The sequence below is a fragment of the Hyperolius riggenbachi genome, chromosome 4 (genome assembly GCF_040937935.1).
Source record: "Hyperolius riggenbachi isolate aHypRig1 chromosome 4, aHypRig1.pri, whole genome shotgun sequence".
Lineage (NCBI taxonomy): Eukaryota > Metazoa > Chordata > Amphibia > Anura > Hyperoliidae > Hyperolius > Hyperolius riggenbachi.
Window position 1 is genome coordinate 330,661,177 of NC_090649.1, and position 19,377 is coordinate 330,680,553.

Consider the following 19,377-nt stretch of genomic DNA (forward strand, 5'->3'; position numbering starts at 1 on the left):
TGGGGGTCATAGGCAGCATTTTTCTTCCTCCAAACACAGCGAGTTGAGTTAATGCCAAAGAGCTCTATTTTGGTCTCATCAGACCACAGCACCTTCTCCCAGTCACTCACAGAATCATTCAGGTGTTCATTGGCAAACTTCAGACGGGCCTGCACATGTGCCTTCTTGAGCAGGGGGACCTTGCGAGCCCTGCAGGATTTTAATCCATTGCGGTGTAATGTGTTTCCAATGGTTTTCTTGGTGACTGTGGTCCCTGCTAATTTGAGGTCATTCACTAACTCCTCCCGTGTAGTTCTAGGATGCTTTTTCCACTTTCTCAGAACCATTGACACTCCACGAGGTGAGATCTTGCGTGGAGCCCCAGAGCGAGGTTGATTGATGGTCATTTTGTGCTCCTTCCATTTTCGAACAAACGCACCAACAGTTGTCACCTTCTCTCCCAGCTTCTTGCTAATGGTTTTGTAGCCCATTCCAGCCTTGTGCAGGTCTACAATTTTGTCTCTGACATCCTTGGACAGCTCTTTGGTCTTTCCCATGTTGGAGAGTTTGGAGTCTGCTTGATTGATTGATTCTGTGGACAGGTGTCTTTTATACAGGTGACTAGTTAAGACAGGTGTCCTTAATGAGGGTGACTAATTGAGTAGAAGTGTCTAACCACTCTGTGGGAGCCAGAACTCTTAATGGTTGGTAGGGGTTCAAAAACTTATTTCACTCAATGAAATGCAGATCAGTTGCTATCTTTTATTTAAGGTTATTTTTTCGATTTTCCTTTTGATGTGCTATCTGCCACTGTTAAAATAAACCTACCATTGAAATGATACTGTTCTGAGACTTTTCATTTCTTTGTCACTGGACAAACTTACAAAATCAGTGAGGGGTCAAATAATTATTTCCTCCACTGTATAAGCATGCGAGGGAGAGTTGATGCTGTTTTACAGGGAAAGTGTGGTAATATCAAATATTGATTTATTTATTTTTTTGCCGTTCATGCACTTTGTACGTTGTTGATAAAAACTGCTCGTACAACTGTATTTCTGAAAGCATTACTTAGCTGCATTTTTTCCACAAGTGTCTCCAAACAGTTGCACAATCATCATCCTCTATAATAAAACACAAGTGTTTGTGCTGAACTGCTGTCTATGTGTCCTTGGGTCCGTGCTTTTTGCTACTGCGCATGTGCGCAGCACGGACCCGGACAGCCGTTGAGACAGGAGGACGGGGCAAGTTAGCCAGACGGGCGTGTGCGCGGGTGAACGGGTGCGCGCATGAGTGGCAGCTGTTAAAATACAGACCTAGAGCCCATTTTTAAACGGGCTTGGGTCTACTAGTACTATACATTGGGACACCACATTTGTTTTGTTTTTTGTGTGTTTTTATGCAACATTTTGTTGTAATAGAAAAAAAAAAGGTTAATATGATATTGCTTTGTGACACACCTATGCATTATTAAAGAATTCATGTCTTACAGGTAACCTTTCGAAGAGATGCAACAACTGCAGAGGTACAGGATGACCATGTCAAAGGTCCATTAAAGGTAATTTTTTTTTACATATATGTATCTGCTTTTGATTTGTCTGGTATGTATACAAGCTGCATATATTTTCATAAAATATACCACAATTTGCATCAACTTGAAATGATTTGCATCTCTACTAAGCTTTTTACATATCTCATGTACTTTTTATAAGGCAGGTATCCAGAGAGGAATCCTGTCTTTGGGTGAAGTGTACTGCAGCAGTCCACAGAAATGATTCCCCACAGCAGTTTTAGTACTGCAGTCTTTGAGCTTTTTAGCACACTCTGGCTTTCTGAGACACACATCTTCCCAACATAATCCAGATGAAACTAATCAGCCATGCTGTCCATGGTAAAAACCACCCCAGCACACATTTTGTATACCTAACATGCTGGAATCACATAAACTACTGTCATACACATATTCATAGCAAAGTGAATTTTAGAGTTATGATGGCTTATTTTAAAGGAAATCTCGGGGCTTCTTCCAGCCCCCCTGCAGTCTTATCTGGTCCCTTGCTATCCTCCCGGGCCCCTACATTGTGCCACTGTCACTGCAAGTGCTGTCCCGGCTGCTCATGTCTTCTCGATTGGGCTCCCATTGCCAGCAGCGTTCAACACATGGGTAGTTCATAAAACCTACAACCGTGCATGTGCAGTAGTCCGTGACGGAGTAAATCACGGACTCAAGTTGGGGGCACAACGACACAACAGTGAGGACTGCAAGGGACCTGATAGATGGGGGGCTGGAAGAAGGCAAAGGTAAGTAAAACACAACTTTTGTCATGCTGGAAGAGCACAGCTTGTTTTCAGCCATTTACTCTTGGCAGGTAGGACCATAACCTATGTACAAGAGACATGTTTGGGCTGTGGCATTTGGGGCATTCTGAAAAAAGAAGTCCTCCCTAACTTTGGCCATCTTGGCAGGAGTCAGATATACTTGATACACTATGTAAAATTGGATTAATCTGTTCTTAAACGACACCTGAACTAAGAGAAAGGTGGAGGCTGCCATATTTATTTGAGAACATTACCAGTTGTCTGGCAGTCCTGCTTATCTCTTTGGCTTCAGTAATATCTGGATCACACACCTGAAACAAGCATGCAGCTTGCCCATGATTAAGGCGGACTTCAGTCAGAAACCTCTGCTCTACATGCTTGTTCAGGGTTTATGGCTAATCTTTTTACAGGCAGAGCATCAGCAGGACATCCAGGTAACTGGTATTTGTTTAAAGGGACCCTGAGCTCGAGCAAAAACAGCAATTTGGACTTACCTGGGGCTACCTCCAGCCCCCAGTAGCGTGCCAGGTCCCCCGGCGTCATCCTGGCTCCTCTCCCAGTCCCGGGCGACTTCAGTCAACAATAACAATAACATTTCTATAGCGCTTTTCTCCCATAGGACTCCAAGCACTTAGGCTCTCTCAGATTCAGTAGTTGGTAGTAGGATAAAGTATTCACACAACAACAAAAATTATATTTCTGCAAATGCCAAACTGAACAGGTGGGTTTTCAGTCTGGATTTAAACACGTCCAGGGATGGAGCTGTTCTGATCTGCTGAGGTAAGGAGTTCCATAAGGTAGGAGCAGCATGACTGAAGGCTGTGGGACCAAAAGTTACTCGGTGGACTCTGGGTATGACAAGATTAGAACCTGTGGATCTGAGATCGCTGGTATTGCTACGCAGCTGTAGCATTTCTTCTGTAGTCTTGAATAGGACCCTCCATTTTATAGGTAGCCAATGAAGGGAATGTAGGACTGGGGTTTTGTGGCAGTGACTGGGTTTGTTGGTTATTGTCAGCATTATTCAGTATCGGCTGTAGGCGGTACAAGTCCTTTTTTGGAAGGCTGGTGTAGAGAGCATTACAGTAGTCCAGTCAGGATGTAATGAAGGCATGGACTAAGGTTGGTAGATCTTCTGGGGGCATGAGGTGCTTCATTTTTGCGATATTCTTCAGGTGAAAGTAGGATGATTTCACCACAGCAGAGATGTGGATTCTGACGTTTAAATCCCCATCAATTAGAACTCCCAGGCTACGCACATGTTCAGAGCTGTGTACAACTGTGCCTCCTATTCCCAGTGGTGAAGACTGCAAGTGTAGTTGTTTTGTTGTCATGCACTGCCCTCTGATCAGGACTTCAGTTTTATCTGCATTTAGTCTCAGCCAGTTGTCACTCATCCATTGCTGTAGTTCACATAAGCAGGCGTTTATAGTTAGAGTTGGGTCTGTCACACCAGGCTTGAAGGAAAGATATAATTGGGTATCGTCAGCATAGTAGTGGTATGTCGCCGATTTAACAGAGCCACCAGCAGGACCGGGAGAGGAACCAGTATGCTGGGGGACCTCACGGGCTATGGGGGCTGGAGGAAGCCCCAGGTAAATCCAAATTGCGTTTAGCCTGAGCTCAGGGTCCCTTTAAAAGGCAAAAAAAAAGTGGCAACCTCCATATCCCTCTCAGTTCAGGTGTTCTTTAAGATGGAGAGGCTAAGCATATACATAGTATATATGTTTGTTTTTTGTTTTTTTACAGGTTGGAGCAGTAGTAGAAATAAAAAGTCCAGATGGAACTTACCATGAAGCTGTTATCAATAAGTTAACTGATGCAAGCTGGTACACTGTTGGTAAGAAAAATATCTGTTGGAATATCTGTTTTGTCAGCTATTTTTAATATCCTAATTTTTAGCCACATATAGCACTTCAGGAACACATGATGTACAAAGAGATTGGTGTTCAAGAAATGAAATAGCTGTAATGTGAAGTTTTTGGCAATAGAAAAGCTTAGCAGATGATCTTTTTGTCCCTAGGGTTTTGCAAAGGACTAGGGGACATGATTTGCACATGGAGAAAAAAAGTTTTAGCCATTTATTTGGGAAAGGGTTATTTACAGTAAGAGTGATTAAGATGTGGAATGTATTACCACAGGAAGCATTTATGGCAAATTCTATATCTGCTTTTAAGGGGGCTTAGATACTTTCCTTGCGTTGAAAGACATCCATGGCTACAATTACTAGGTAATGCCAAGTGGTGTTGATCCAGGCATTTTATCTAATTGCCATCTAGAGTCGAGAAGGATTTTTTCCCTTTTGGGGTTAATTGGATCATGTCTTATAAGGGTTTTTTCACCTTCCTCCGGATCAACAGGGATATGTGAGGGTGCAGGCTAGTGTTGTACTTTTTCTGGTTGAACTCGATGGACGTATGTCTTTTTTCAACCCAAATAACTATGTAACTGTATGGATCTAACCATACACTGGTAGATTATGGCCCTATATGCCAAACTGATCAATCTCCACCGATCAGAAATTGATTGGAGAGTGAACGAATCCTACATCATACTATATGATCGATAGATAGCATCTTAACCCCCATATATTGTTTAAGAAGAAACAAATATGGCAGTTCTCTGGCAGTAGTGTGTGTCACAAACCTGACATAAGAATGCAACTAATCCAGTCAGACTTCAATCAGAAACATCTGATCTTCATGCTTGTTCATGGACTATAGCTAAATGTATTGGACACAGGAGCAGCAGGACAGCCATGCAACTGGTATTGTTTAAAAGAAAATATGCATGCCAGGCTTCATTTCCCTCCCAGTTCAGGTGTGCTTTAAATCCTATCTAGTTAATTTTATGTTTGAATTCTAGCCAATTTTTAGACTGTTTCATTTTCGTTTTCAATAATTTGTATTAGTTTTATCATAAACAAGAACAAAATCAATAACCAAGATAGTGAATGTTATAATACAACATCATATCCAAACAGAAAAATAGTGCAAATACATTATATATTATGTTGGTATTAGCATAGCAATAGGAACCCTGAAGGCTTAGGAACCTGTGAAAGATAATTATCATAAACCAGGGAGTTGATAATCATATAGTGGTCTCCTCATAATGAAATAATTCAGTAGCAGAGGGCCATTGTATTAAAGAGCTTAACAACACAGTTTGGGAAAACAGCAACTGCCCATGCACAGGACCAAATATGGTTGGGCAGGGCTGTCATCACATGAACGCATCTGGGGGCTTATGAGGTCCTGTTTCCAGCGAGACAGGATCTTCATCTCAGTCAAGAGAAGATTTAACTGTACTAAAACAATCAATAAAGAGGGACGGTTTCCTGAGGGTATGACGCCAATAGTGACATATGCAATAATGTACCTAGTTGGATTTACGATTCATGAATATAAAGATGAGTAGAGAGAAGAAGAAAGAAGAAGTAATGAAAGGTAGAAAAGAGAAGAGCATGAGAGCAGGGGGCTTACTCATTCCTCCACAAGATGAAGAAGTTGTGAACTAAACACATTAGCCCAGGTTAATAGTGCCTGAGTTGGGATTTCACCTCTGACCCTATATATAACATATAGTTTAAAAGTGGAGTCCATGTTTTATCACATTTTTTCATGCTGTCTATTAATCTGGCCTTTAGTTTTTCAAAAACTAAACCCAGTCAAAGGACAGAGTTGTGGAGTTCCAGGAAGCAGCTATTGTTATTTTTGTAGCTGTAAAAATAAAATTAACCAGAGCATTTTGAGCGGAAGACTGTAACGATTGTGGAATTCTCTCCGTGATCGACACTGCGGAAATCCTCCACAAGCGTGTAATTTGAGGGAACCCAGCAAAAGGTGCAATGCACCTGTAGAGGGAAATTCCTGTCGGCAGGTAGAGCTGTGGAGTGCAGAGGAACAGCTCCTCTGCCCTGCCACAGACGCAAGACAGGAATTGCACGAGGTGAAGAAACGCAGGGCAAGATAGCCCTGAAGGAGAGAGAGCAAAACAACAGAGGGTATGTGTGTGCACCAATCTAGTCGCCAACCCGCGACAGTGCATACACAACCATGAAGAACAAGAGAGAAGGCAATCGCCAGAGATGGCGATTGCTAACAGCGACACAAGACTGAATAAGCACAGATATAATGTAGTTTTCCGGCCAAATGTAGCAAAACAGTTAGTTAATTTAATTAAATGAAGCTGGCGGCTCCGCCTCCTCTCCTCCGCCCCTGCCTCTCTCTCTCTTCTTCGGGCAGCCGGCAGGGACACGCGTGTCCCCGAGAGTCGTTCGTGGCGGCAGGAAAACAGAGCGGGGAGGCTGCAGACATTGCTTCTGCCAGCACCCGCTCTGCAGGGACGAACGACAGGATTGCCTGCCGCGACGAACGACTCTGGGGGGACACGCATGTCCCCCGCTGCCAGTATCGGGGAGGAGAGAGAGGCAGGGGCGGAGGAGAGGAGGCGGAGCGGAAGCCGCTTCATCCTTCTACATTGCCGCCAGCTTCATTTAATTAAATTAACTAACTGTTTTGCTACATTTGGGCAGAGACGGCCGGAAAACTACATTAATAATAAAAGGAAACATTCCATTTCTAACATTGGCCGCTGCGCTTCCGCCACTTCGCACATTGGCCGGCCAGAACCCGAAGTGGCCGGCCAGAACTAGAAGTGGCCACACTTTGGGTTCTGGCCGTAACATATATAATAGGGCATTTTTTTTCTGTAGAATTCAGAGTTTTGTTTTTCTTATATAATAGGGGAAACTTTTGTTGGATATGGAAGAGCCTTTTGTTTGTTGTAATGGCAAGAGTATATTGTTTTAACGGGTGTGGTTTTGTGCTTCTTGTAGATGAAGGAAGAATCTGCAAATATTTTTGTGTTCTGTACAGGAGGATGCACTTTAGGTCCTTTTAGGTTTTGTGGCTTTGTTTGTTCTACATAGGGAATAGTGGTGTCTCCTTTAATAAACTAAGGGGGTTGTGTTTTTTGTTAGTGTAACTGGTTTGTGTTTGTTCTACAATAGTGGAAGAGTTTTAGATTTTTTTTGTAGTACAGGGACAGGTTTGTGTTTGTTAAAAGACATGGATGGGTTTTGTGTTTCTTGTATAACATGGAAGGGTTTGGGTTCCTTGTAGAAGAGGAGAGGGAAGGTTGAGATGGTTCTACAGGTAAGGTTTTTTTTCTTGTGGAACAGGAAAGGGTTTGTGTTTGTAGTGCAGGTAAGGGTTTTATGTTTCATAGAACAGTGCAGAGTTTTTGTGCTTGGTTGTTGTGGAGCGGGTATGCTTTTATTTTGTGGAACAAGGAATGGGTTTGTGTTTACTAGAACAGGGGGAAGGGTTTTGTGTTTTGCAGAGCAGATAAGGGTTTTGTGTATCTGGTGAAACAGGGAAGGGTTTGGGGTTTCTTGTAAAAGAGAGGGTGGAAGTGTTTGTTGAAGAAAAGGGAACAGGGAAGGGTTGGAAGGGTTTTGCGTTTCTTGTGAAACTTGGAAAGGTTTTGTATTCCTTTAGTAGAATAGTCAAAGGGATTGTGTTTCCTGTAGAATAGAGAAGGATGCAGAATTATTTGTTTCCTATATGGGTTTGTTTCCTCAAAAATAGGGAAAGGTGTTCTTTTACTGCAGAATTACCGGTAGGTATTTTCTAAAATGGGTCTTGTGCAGTGGGGTTTCCCATAAAACCTAAATTGTTTTTTTTTTTGTTTTTGTTTTTTTTGTAGAATAGGGATTCTTTTTCTTTCCTTTTTTTTTTTTTAATTTAAAGAAATGGTGAATTTTTTTTGTCCCTTTTTTGCATTTCCTGTAGAACAGGGAAGAGTAGGAATTAAGGAAAGGAAAGAAAGGGATAAGTAGGACGAATGTAAATTTTAATGCAAAAAAAAAGGATGTGAAAAACTGCACATTTTCTGCCAAATAGCTGACAAACGGGGAAATTGTGGCCTGGCAGGGGAAGGGCAATTACATTTATTTTTTTACATGCTTTTTGTGTTTGAAACTTTTATTACACTCAAAATGTATACTAGACCCTAGCTTGACAAATTTTGGTAAATTAAAGGCAACAATTTCAACAAAATTAAATTGAACCCCTTTTTGCACAGAAATCCATCAGAATGCCGGGGAGGTCAAACATTTTCTTCATTATCTAATAAAAGTCTGATTTTAGATTTTTTTTTTGTATAATAGATTTCCTTACTTTGTCAATGGTGACACCACAGAAAGGCTAGAAAATGTGCTGCCACACACTGCAGTGATACCCATACATCTTTTCTAACCTCTCCCGTTTAAAAGAATATTGCAATGAAAACTATTTGGCTTGATTCCCACTTTAGCTTATAACTTTATATACCTGGCAGAAATAAAACTTCAAATGAATGATTGAATGATCATGATTACTAATATTATTTTTGTGCTACAGTGTTTGATGATGGAGATGAGAAAACGTTAAGAAGATCCTCGCTCTGCCTTAAGGGGGAAAGACATTTTGCAGAAAGTCAGGTGAGTGTATTCTAATGCCCTTCAAGCATTCCTTCGACTTTGTCTGCAGAGGGAGTTGACAGAGAAATTCACAGCACATGCAGACCGCTAGTAGTATAAGAAATCTGTATCCAGGCAAGTTTACAATGAACAGAAGGAAGGAGAACTGTATTAGGCTGTATTTTTTATTGGCTAAATAAATATATTTGCAGATACAAGCATTTCGAAAGGTTAGTTAAATCCTTGCGGATTTTCTCTCCCTCTATAAAATGGAATATTTATAGCTATTTAGAATTGTACTAGGTCTGTTCAAAAAGCTCTGGTGACCCGGTCTAGGAGTGTGTGTGGGAGTGTGTGTGTGTTTATGTATGTATATATGTATATAATACATATTATATAAAAATGTGTGCGTTATGGTTAGCTACTAAAAACGGGGAGCAGCGGGCATGTGATGTCACTGAGCAGCTGGGTGAATGGGGGGGACAATGCCCTCGTCTTGCGTTCGGTTGAATAGATCCACCAGGCTGATCCTGATTGAGGGGAGTTTAGAGCTGCTGTATACACGCTGGGTTCTCGTGATCTAGCATATGTACACAGCTTTAGGCCTGGAACCCACTACAAATCGCTATTGCAAACGCCCGCGTTTTTAATGAGCATTTTGTAAGCGATTTCATGAGCGTTTTCTGGTGATTTTGGTGGCGATTTTAAAATGTGTAAACTTTTTGCCATCGATTGTGTACCGATTAGCGAGTTTAATTATGATTGGTTCCTTAAATTAATCTTCATTTTTTTACAATGTTCAGTAATTTTAAAACGCTAGCAAACTGCTCTGTTGGTAGGTTTTGACGAGCTATTACACCAACGTTTATATACTTTATACTGCAGAAACGCTAACGCTCAAAAATGCTACATGTCCTGCGTTTGCGATTTTAGTAATCACAATCGCTCCAGTGGAAATTGGCCCATCCATTAACATTAGCTGAGCGTTTAGGGAAATTGCCAGCGTTTTGAAAAACTGCATAAACGCTCAAAAAATCACTCTAGTGGGTTCCAGCCCTGACTCTTTTCTTCTGTGTGCCACTGCTTATTCATAGGAAAACTATAAACTAGCGTATGGGAATGTACTTAATTGATTGAAGATGTTTACTTTACGGTTTCAAATATGGCATCAGAATGCATACATACAAGTCCAGATCTACGTACAATAGTTCTTGTCCTGTACAAAACTGAAACGTTATTCTGTGTTTATTGTAACTTACTATGTGCACAAATGGCCTGATTTACTAAAGCATCTCAAAGCATTTTTTAATTTTACAAATGCAGGCAATTTATTTTTCCCATGTAGTCTTCTTGTCGCTATACATTATACTAGGGACATAATTTAAACTTAATAACCGGGACAAATGGGCAAATAAAATGTGTTGGTTTTATTAAATTGGACATGAACTCTTGCACGGACAGAAGGAAAACATAGAGAAATGCACCCTGTATGTATTTAGAAAGTTTAGCCTGTCTTATTCTCTCATATCTGTGTCTAAAGTTGTAATTTGATCTCTCCCCGTGTCACCTGACTGCCATGACAAAGATAGCAAATAAGCTCATTTGAGCGCACAAGATGTTAACAATATCTCTGTTTCCATGAAAGCAGGAAGTAGAAACACTACCAATTTATTATAGGATTTGTATCAGCTGTAACAAAGTTATTATGCTGTTGCGTATCTTTTACAGCAGAGAGGAGGTTCTGAGTTTAGGTCCGCTTTAACAGTAGCACATTTTTTTAAAAAACTGTAATGGCTGAAAACAGAGAAATTATTATTTTTTCAACCTGTAGTCGTCAGTTGGTTAAAGCAAACCTGACAGCATACTCCATTTTGAGGAAATGTTGCTGATAGCTGTAGCTCCGAGGAGAGTCACACAATTCATTGAGCCGCAACTAGAAATAGGGAAAGGGGTGGGGCTTTTGCCTAAAACAGCAGAAGCATTTTGGTTAATTTGCAAGCCCAACACAATCTTTTTCTTTTCTTTCATTTTTTTTTATTTATTTATTTATTATTTATGAAGGAAATGGCAAGTTTACTTTGAGAACTATTTGTACCTTATAGAAAAATGCCTATGTTGTAATGGAATTTGATGTGATGCTCTTCCTTTACAGACATTGGACCAGCTTCCTCTTACGAATCCTGAACATTTTGGAACCCCTGTAATAGGGAAAAAGAACAATCGAGGAAGAAGATCAAATCACATGTGAGTGCAGCACTTTGTAAATTTAATTGTATTTGGAACATATATTTTACTATTCCTGAGCTAAAATACTCCTTTAGGCCTAGTTCACATTATAAATCGCAAGCGTTGAGCGATTTGGTTAGCACTTAGCTCTTTTTCAAGCACTTAGCAATTTTGCTATACTTTGTATTGAATTGCAAACGCTCTGGAAATGGTGCAGGAGGCGCGTTTGCGATTGGAAAGCAAGCTCATTGCTTATGTGAGAATACTCACATTGGCAAACATTGCACAAGGGCTTTTAAGCATTTTTTTTTTTTTAATCGCCAGCGTTTTAAAAAAACAAAACGAAATCGCTCCTAATGTGAACAAGCCCTTACAAAGGCTGTTGCACAGGAAACTGGACCAATAGTGGATCATATCCTCAGAGCAAACCATTAGAAATCTTTTATTTTACAGATGAAACTTGATGAAATTGTTGAGATATCTGCTTTACTTTTGAATTAATGTGTTTACACCTTTGTAAGTGCTGTATATGGTTGATCTGAGCATGGGGGAAAAAACATTTTTGTCATCTATTTAGGAAAGAGTTCTTTACAGTAAGTGGTTAAAATGTGGAATTTATTAATCGGAATGACAAATCTAGATCTGTGTTTGAAGGGGGTTTGATGCTTCTTGCATTGAAGGACATCCATGGCTATTGCCATCTGTAGTCGGAAAGGTATTTTCTTTCCCTATTAGGCTAATTGGTCCAATCTTGTAAGGGTTTTTCGTCTTCCTCTAGGTCAGCTGAGATATGCAAGGGCGCAGGCTAGTGTTGTACCATGTTCTCTGGTTGAACGATAGACGTATGTCTTCTTTTCAACCCAACTAACTATGTAACTATGAACCAGGTTTGTGTAATGAGCTGATGTGTAAGTATCAAGGTTATGGCTTTTTCAAAACCAGATACAGTAGAAAATTAAAATGATGTAAAATTTGCAGAATACAAGCTATAGCAGGTGCCTGGATTAGGTTAGCCTAAAGGTGGCCACTAATGGTCCAATTTCTAGCGAAAAATCGTTCGAGCAATCAGAAATTCTGATCGGACGAAAAATCGTTCACTACACCATCAACTAACCAATCATTGCTTCCTATCTATCACGACCACCAAGAAAATCCAAATTTTCATTCAACGAAAATTCATTCGGGCGACATTTTTTTCACTTGTTCATAATCAATTGTGTCCACCAATAGAGATTATTTACAACCAATCCGATCAGAATTTCTGATCGCTCGAACGATTTTTCGCTAGAAATTGGACCGTTAGTGGCCAGCTTTAGAATCTCTCATGAACTGTGATTACAAGAGAATCTATTTTGGCTTAAATAGATTTAACGCTATAGCAAAGATTTTAAGACTTTATAAAAATAAAGAAGCATAAATTGATAAGTTCCTTATCACCTCCGAGTTTTCTACATCAGTGTGAGTATGATCTTTCACTGACATAATTACTTGCACTTACATATGAGAGATAGCAACAGTAAGTTAACCTAAAGCTGCTCACCTGAGATTATAAGGAGTATCCTGACATTTTCTATTTTCACAACTACTGATAGAATTGCCTTCATCACTTAACCTGGTTAATTATTTTTAATTATGTTGGAATGCCTCCAAAGCTACAAATGGTCAGAGATAAGCTCTCACTGCTGCAATTGGTTAGAGATCTCAGTTCTATCTGTGTTAGAAAGTCCTGGAATTTAGTTTTTTGCTGCTTCAAGTAGAAAATCGCTGTGATTACCCATCCCTATTCAGCTCTTTAAAATCTCAAGAAGTGCTGCTGTAGGAACTTAAAGGAAAGCTAAATGTTTGTTTGGCCTGTAAATTCTTTTACATAATTAAAAAGGCAACATCACTCAATAGGTATGTGAAAAGTATAAACAGAACTTTATTCTAATTCGATATTAAACCAAACTAAAACCATCAAAAATCAAAGTGGGGTGCTTAGAAGCTAATCACCATAGCCTAAGCCACACACACTCAAGCATACACTCAGTATACTCAAGTCTACTGGATGCAAAAACTGTGCACGTCTTGGCCGGTTGTCCGGGTCACAAACCAGGAACTTAGCTGGCTTACTTGGCGTACACGCTGGCTTGTTCAAACCACAGTGGTCAGGACAGTAGGAGCGCTCCACAATGTCACAGGGAGTGACCCCACCCACCTACGCATTACAACCAACCCTCTGTGAACTTCAAGAGGATGTGCGTGGCAGGGAACCGGTCTACACCTATTTCAACGAATCCCATTCTCCCTCTGCTCCTCCACCCTGATTGCATGTCAATGGTACCGAGTGTGTGTGTATAATTGAGTGCTCCACTATGATTTTAGATGGTTTTAGCTTGGTTTAATTCCCATTTGGAATAAAGATTGCTGTTTATACTTTTTTTTTCCATACCTACTGAGTGATGCCTCTTTGATTATGTATTGGCATAGTGTTTATGATGACAATATTCCTGCGATTGTGCGCATGCTAGGTTCCATGCATGGTGAGTCTGTGAGTCTATATTTTTTTTTCCTCAGCTGTAAATTCTTTTCCATTTCTTGTAAGTACATGAACTTACCCCAAATAACGTCAACTAAAGGACAGCTGACCTAAACAGATTCAGTGAAAATATGCATACTAGCACCGTTGTCTCGTCTGGTCGGGGTGGAGGGGAAATAACGCACAAATGTATGTACCTGCAGTCCTAACATACCTTTGTGCTTACCCTAGTTATCATTCTTGTGTTTGGGTCAGGTATCATTTTGCTTTTATTTTCTTGATGATCACACTGTCAGGTAATGTGCACACTACTGCTTTGTTGGTGTGGCATTCCATCCATGGCTGTGTGAAAAATTATCCTACCTCTCAGTTTATAAATCAATGACTCCGGATACCCAAAATTACTTCTGACTCCACAGCCCTGGTTCCTTCTTCTTGACTGTGGCTAGGTGAGCTATCTCAGGGTGTGCTGCTTCTTTCTATAGATGGTGTCAATTGGCTAATGGGAATAGCTTACTGAAGCTTAAATGGGCAGGTAAATACAATTTACAACTTTGGCTGAAGGCTCATTCCAGAAGCAAATGAAAAAGGCCAATTTAAGCAGAAGAAAAATTATAATGAAGTCGTGCATGAAGCAATAAGACAGGAATGTATATAATGTTTATATAATGTTTTCACAGATTTACCTTACTTCATGGGACTTATATAAAGTTTCATTATATGCAGACTCTGATAAAGTATGTACAAAGATTAGTTTGCCTTCTATTATAAATGAAGTATAAATATATATTTGGCGCAGTTTGTATTGTAATTGGGTATTTTATAATTCATTTCAGTAATATGAAGGTTTTCAATAATGTGTGAAATTTTGAAATGAGCATTGTGGGTGATGTTTTAATTGGTATGAAAAGCACTTTTCCATCGTGACTGAAGTGTGATTTTGAAGTAATTGTCTGCTGTGTTGTATAACAGCTGATGTGATGTGATGCAAAAGCCACTTTTTAAACTCTTTATGCCTATACTTAGAGAACATAATTGAAACTGCTTCGCTTTTGTGCCATTTTGTTGCATAGTAACTTTATGACTGACTTTTGGTTAATTTGGTCCTTTTTATTGTAGCATACAGGTGTTGTTATAGTCATTTAATTAAAGTACCCGTTGTACTGCACTGTTTATCAAATGGTGCTTCTACAATCATAATTTTTACTGGAGTTCCTGGTATGCTGTACACTAATGCAGAGGTTGGGTTAGGCATTGCTTACGTGGAGGAGGAGGATTTGCCACTATTTGGGTCCCTTTAACATTTTAGCAATCTACAGGAACCCACCAAAGTCCTGTTTTGATAAGAGCTGGATGAGGACTATTTCTAAGCTTGACAGGCTGTAGCCTTTCACACAGCATAACTGGAATGCCAAGAATTAGATGAAAATGCCCCAGGTGTAACTACACCGATCTATTGAAGGACTTCTGTCACAATTTAATCTAAATATGTTCAGATCAAATTTATAGAGTAAATGTAAGCACTTTGTTTTGCTGGTTGTCAGAGGCAGCACCATGCAAGTGTCACCTGCAGCCTGCTGTTCTGCCTTGAGTAACTTATTTGACAGTTGTGGGTGGAGAAATCTCCCCTTCCCATCCACCTAAATGTAGCCACACAAGATATTTTTTTCCTAAACCTAATACAGTACTATAAAATGACCCATGAGTTTATGGCAATTCCAACAAAAAAAGGTTGATTTCTTGATGAATAGACCCAATCAATTTTCTTTTCTGTAGAGTTTTCAATAATTTATTTTTTCATTATTTGGGAAAAAAATGTTACAGCCAATTAAAGTATTGTAATTTTTGAATTTAAGAGAGATATAAAATATTGTATGGTGTGCGGCCTTTACAGTTCATGTAAAGAAAGCAACGCTGAACATCTCCCTCCCTTCTATTACACTGCAGTGATGACTGGGATTGTGCACTTATGCATTCTAAATTGAATATTCAATGGGTCAGCTTCTCATGTACAGTTATAAATACTTGCTAGGACTTTTCCTTCTTAAAGTGTAATAAAACTCTGACATAACATTCAAATAAAAATGTGTTTTCCTACTTTTTATTACCCATTCAGTTACCATATTTGCTTTTGTGCACAAGTAATATTGCCTGTTTACAAATTTCAAGGTCCCAAAGGGCAGTTTGTCTGCTCTGAAAGCTGCCATTCCATTTTATTCATAGATTTTAACCTTTTCCAAACCGCCTCACAGCGATTGGCGGTAGGAAGGTGGCACCGCCAAGACTGCCTAACGCCGATTGGTGTCAAGTCTTGGAGGCGGGGATTAGCAGGGAACGAGCGTGTGCATGCGCACCCATTTCCTACAAAGACACAAAGCAGGGATCAGTTTGCAGCTTGCCGGAGCTGGCAGGCTGCATTGTTGGAAAAAAAAAAAAAAAAGATAATAAACAATTGTACAGCAATGCAATTTAGCCCAGCGCTGTACAGGGGTCAGTCCTGTCACTTAGCTGTCCCTCTGGCTCACAATCTAATCCCTGATGCCGATGAGAGTGGAATTGTATGCACGGAGCAAAGTCAGGGCCAATTTAGGGGGGGAAGGATTTTTTAATTAAAAAAAACTTTAAAAAAATTGAATAAAAAAAAATCACAGCAGCAATGAGAGACCACCCAAAAAATCCTTCATTAGTTGCAAGAAAAGGAAGTAAAATTCATTTTGGTGGTAATTTGTATGACTGTGCAATAAATCGTTAAAGCTGCGCAGTGCTAAATTTTAAAAAATCGCCTGGTCACTAGTGGGGTATAAACCAGTGGTCCTCAAGTGGTTGATATAAATACAGCAGCTATATAGTGATACATTTCTCATATGTGTCTGCTTGTCAGCTCTGTGTAGTTCAGTTTCAGCGATTGCTAGCTGTAATGAATTATCAGTTGTTTGCATTCCTCTATTGATACAATGTTATCACCTCGGATCACAAGCTAAAAGTTCAGATCACAAGCTTCCACTGCAGAATGAAGTGCTGTGTTAACTGTTTGAATGCTGTTTAGCTTAACATTTTTGTTGCTGGTAGTTGGGTTAAGGCTGTAAATAATCTTTTAGAGCAAAGAAGAATTGCTGAGTTTCAGACCTCTTTAATCATTCCCAGAGCGCCGTCAGACGGCTTTCTGACACATAGCCCCGACCCCTTGCAGAAGATGGCCGTGGTACTTTCTCTATCTGATAGAAAAGGCACCATGGTGCTTTTCTGCAAGGGGGCGGGGCTACTTGTGGGAATCTGGCGGGCACGAACCTCTGGGAGTGTATAAACACATACAGATAAGATAGAAAGGAACAAAGTGAGCCCTGGGACCCACTAGCAGCGCTTTTCTTAGCACTTGTTATTTGAAAAGCTTGTGTAATGCTATGTGTGTGATCCCACTTGAGGGATGTGATTTTCTGAAAATCGCACATAGCTTTACATTGGCTTTTGAAATCACAAGTCTTATCTAGTGTCTAAGTAAAATACTGTATGATTATTTTGGCTACAGAATATAGGCTTAACTCGGGCAGTATTAAAGCGGATCTGAGATGAAAAACTAACTATAACAAGTAAGTTGTCTATATATCTTATCAAAAGTTTCGATAGTTTACACAGCAAATCTGGCTGCATACAGCTTCAACAGTTTAAGATGATTCATCCCTGTGATACAATGAGAGCGGCCATGTTCTGTTTGTCATCATTACACAGGTAATCTGCAAATGCATCTCCACCCCTCAGCTCCCTCCTCTCTCCTCCTCTCTCCTCCCCTCTGCCTCTGAAATCTCTGGCTAGTAACCTCCTCTTCCTCCTGCCCAGACTATGCTCCCATGAGCCCTTGCTACAGTGTCAAGGCTCTCTGAAAGGCTGTGGGCGAGACTTGTTTAGTTTATAGGGAATTAGAGTATTAAAACAAAAACAAAAAAGTATTTGGCTTGAGGAATGCCCTATTACCTATATGTAAGGAACACAATTATGCAATGTATAAAAGTTCATCTCGGATCCACTTTAAGCACTTAAACCACAACTGATAAGGTACAGTGTACACCATTTGTTGCTCCTAGATGCACCAAGAGTACCACTGATTTTCTAGCATGCTAGCAGCATCTCTGGATTTCCTATTTTGTTTACATTGCAGTAAATATATTTTCATGTTTACAGTCCAGAGGAAGAATCCTCCACATCTTCCAGTGATGAAGATGATGATGAAGAAAAAAGTGGGGATGAACTACTGGGTAAAGTTGTCTGTGTTTCCTTGAACAATGGAGACAAAAAGAAACCTGCTTGGATTCCAGCATTGGTAAGATTTTAATTCTCAAATTGAGTTTTAGAGCACTGTGAATTTAAATGCACCATTTGCAGTTAAACCACAATTTAAAATAAAAAATATACACATCTTATTTCAGAAGCAACGCTCTCACTTTGAGAGTGTTATTGGTGGGCTGCCTGCTCAGCTCCAGAGACTTCTGTCTCATGGAAAACCCAGTCTTTCCCCTGCCCGACCCCTGCCCATTTAAGGTGGTTATTAGGTATATAGGCTTAAGTCGCTCCAATTGGACAGTCTGTGTAGAGCTTTTAGATTCTTCTACTGTTCACATAGGTTGTCAACCGCTACTCTGTTTTCCTCTTATGTCTGTATCCCAAGAATGTAGCAACTGGTTAATTAGCTTTTCCTAAGAAATATTTGTAGAATGCAGTAGGTTTATGAGACTGTGACCCTCTTTGAGGGACAGTACGTGACTGGTTCAGTGTTCTCTGTAGAGCACTGTAGAAATGTTGTAATTGCTACATGAGTCTGTAAAATAGAGATGAACAAATGAAAGTAAACCTTTTTTTTTCTTTCCTGTAGAGTTTGTTTACATCAAATTTTGAAGATTGACCCATAGCTTAACATGTAAGCTAAAATTGTAGCGATGTTCCATGCATATTGCTCAGATGGGGCAGCACGGTGGCGTAGTGGTTAGCTCTCTCGCCTTGCAGCGCTGGGTCCCTGGTTCGAATCCCAGCCAGGGCACTATCTGCAAAGAGTTTGTATGTTCTCTCTGTGTCTGCGTGGGTTTCCTCCCACATTCCAAAAACATACGGATAAGTTAATTGGCTCCGCCTAAAAAAAAAAAAAAAAAAAAAAAAATTGGCCCTAGACTACAGTGCTTACACTACATAATATAGACATATGGCAATGGTAGGGATTAGATTGTGAGCTCCTTTGAGGGACAGATAGTGACAAGATATATATATATACACTGTACAGTGCTGCGTAATATGTCAGCGCTATATAAATACTAAATAATAATAATAATCCATAACAATTTCAGTCTGAGTGAATGGTATTCTAGGAAAGATTTAAGGTGACACTGAAATATATTTGTCCTAGTTGCTTCAATTTAGAATATGTACCACACGCTTATAATTAACTTTCGGCTGTAAGAATTAAAAGTTTATAGTAATGACAAACAAATGTGTTTTTACTCAACAGGTCGTGTCTTCCGGCTGCTGTGATGATATAGCTGTGAAGAAAGATTTCATTTTTGTGCGCTCATTTAAAGATGGAAAGTTGTAAGTAATAGTTACTTTATTTACAATCAGGAATTGGTAAAACACAAAAGTGTGTGTGTGTGTGTGTGTGTGTGTGTGTGTGTGTGTGTGTGTGTGTGTGTGTGTGTGTGTGTGTGTGTGTGTGTGTGTGTGTGTGTGTGTGTGTGTGTGTGTGTGTGTGTGTGTGTGTGTGTGTGTGTGTGTGTGTGTGTGTAAATATTTGAAACAAAATACAATGGACAAGATTTCCTTAAAGAAGCAAATATGATTTTAATTAACTTCCATCATAAAAAAAGCAATTCATGTCCAAACCATTGGCAAC

The 19,377-nt window shown here is 39.8% G+C and overlaps 1 protein-coding gene across 1 annotated transcript in view; it reads left to right on the top strand.

Moving 5' to 3' along the window:
- Positions 1-19,377, top strand: part of ARID4B (AT-rich interaction domain 4B) — a 197,785-nt gene that overhangs the window by 97,513 nt on the left and 80,895 nt on the right. Inside the window, exons 4-9 of the mRNA XM_068231813.1 lie at positions 1,469-1,534; positions 4,045-4,135; positions 8,703-8,782; positions 10,914-11,005; positions 17,682-17,820; positions 18,997-19,076. Coding sequence (XP_068087914.1) covers positions 1,469-1,534; positions 4,045-4,135; positions 8,703-8,782; positions 10,914-11,005; positions 17,682-17,820; positions 18,997-19,076 — 548 coding nt within the window. The remainder of the gene's footprint in view (positions 1-1,468; positions 1,535-4,044; positions 4,136-8,702; positions 8,783-10,913; positions 11,006-17,681; positions 17,821-18,996; positions 19,077-19,377) is intronic.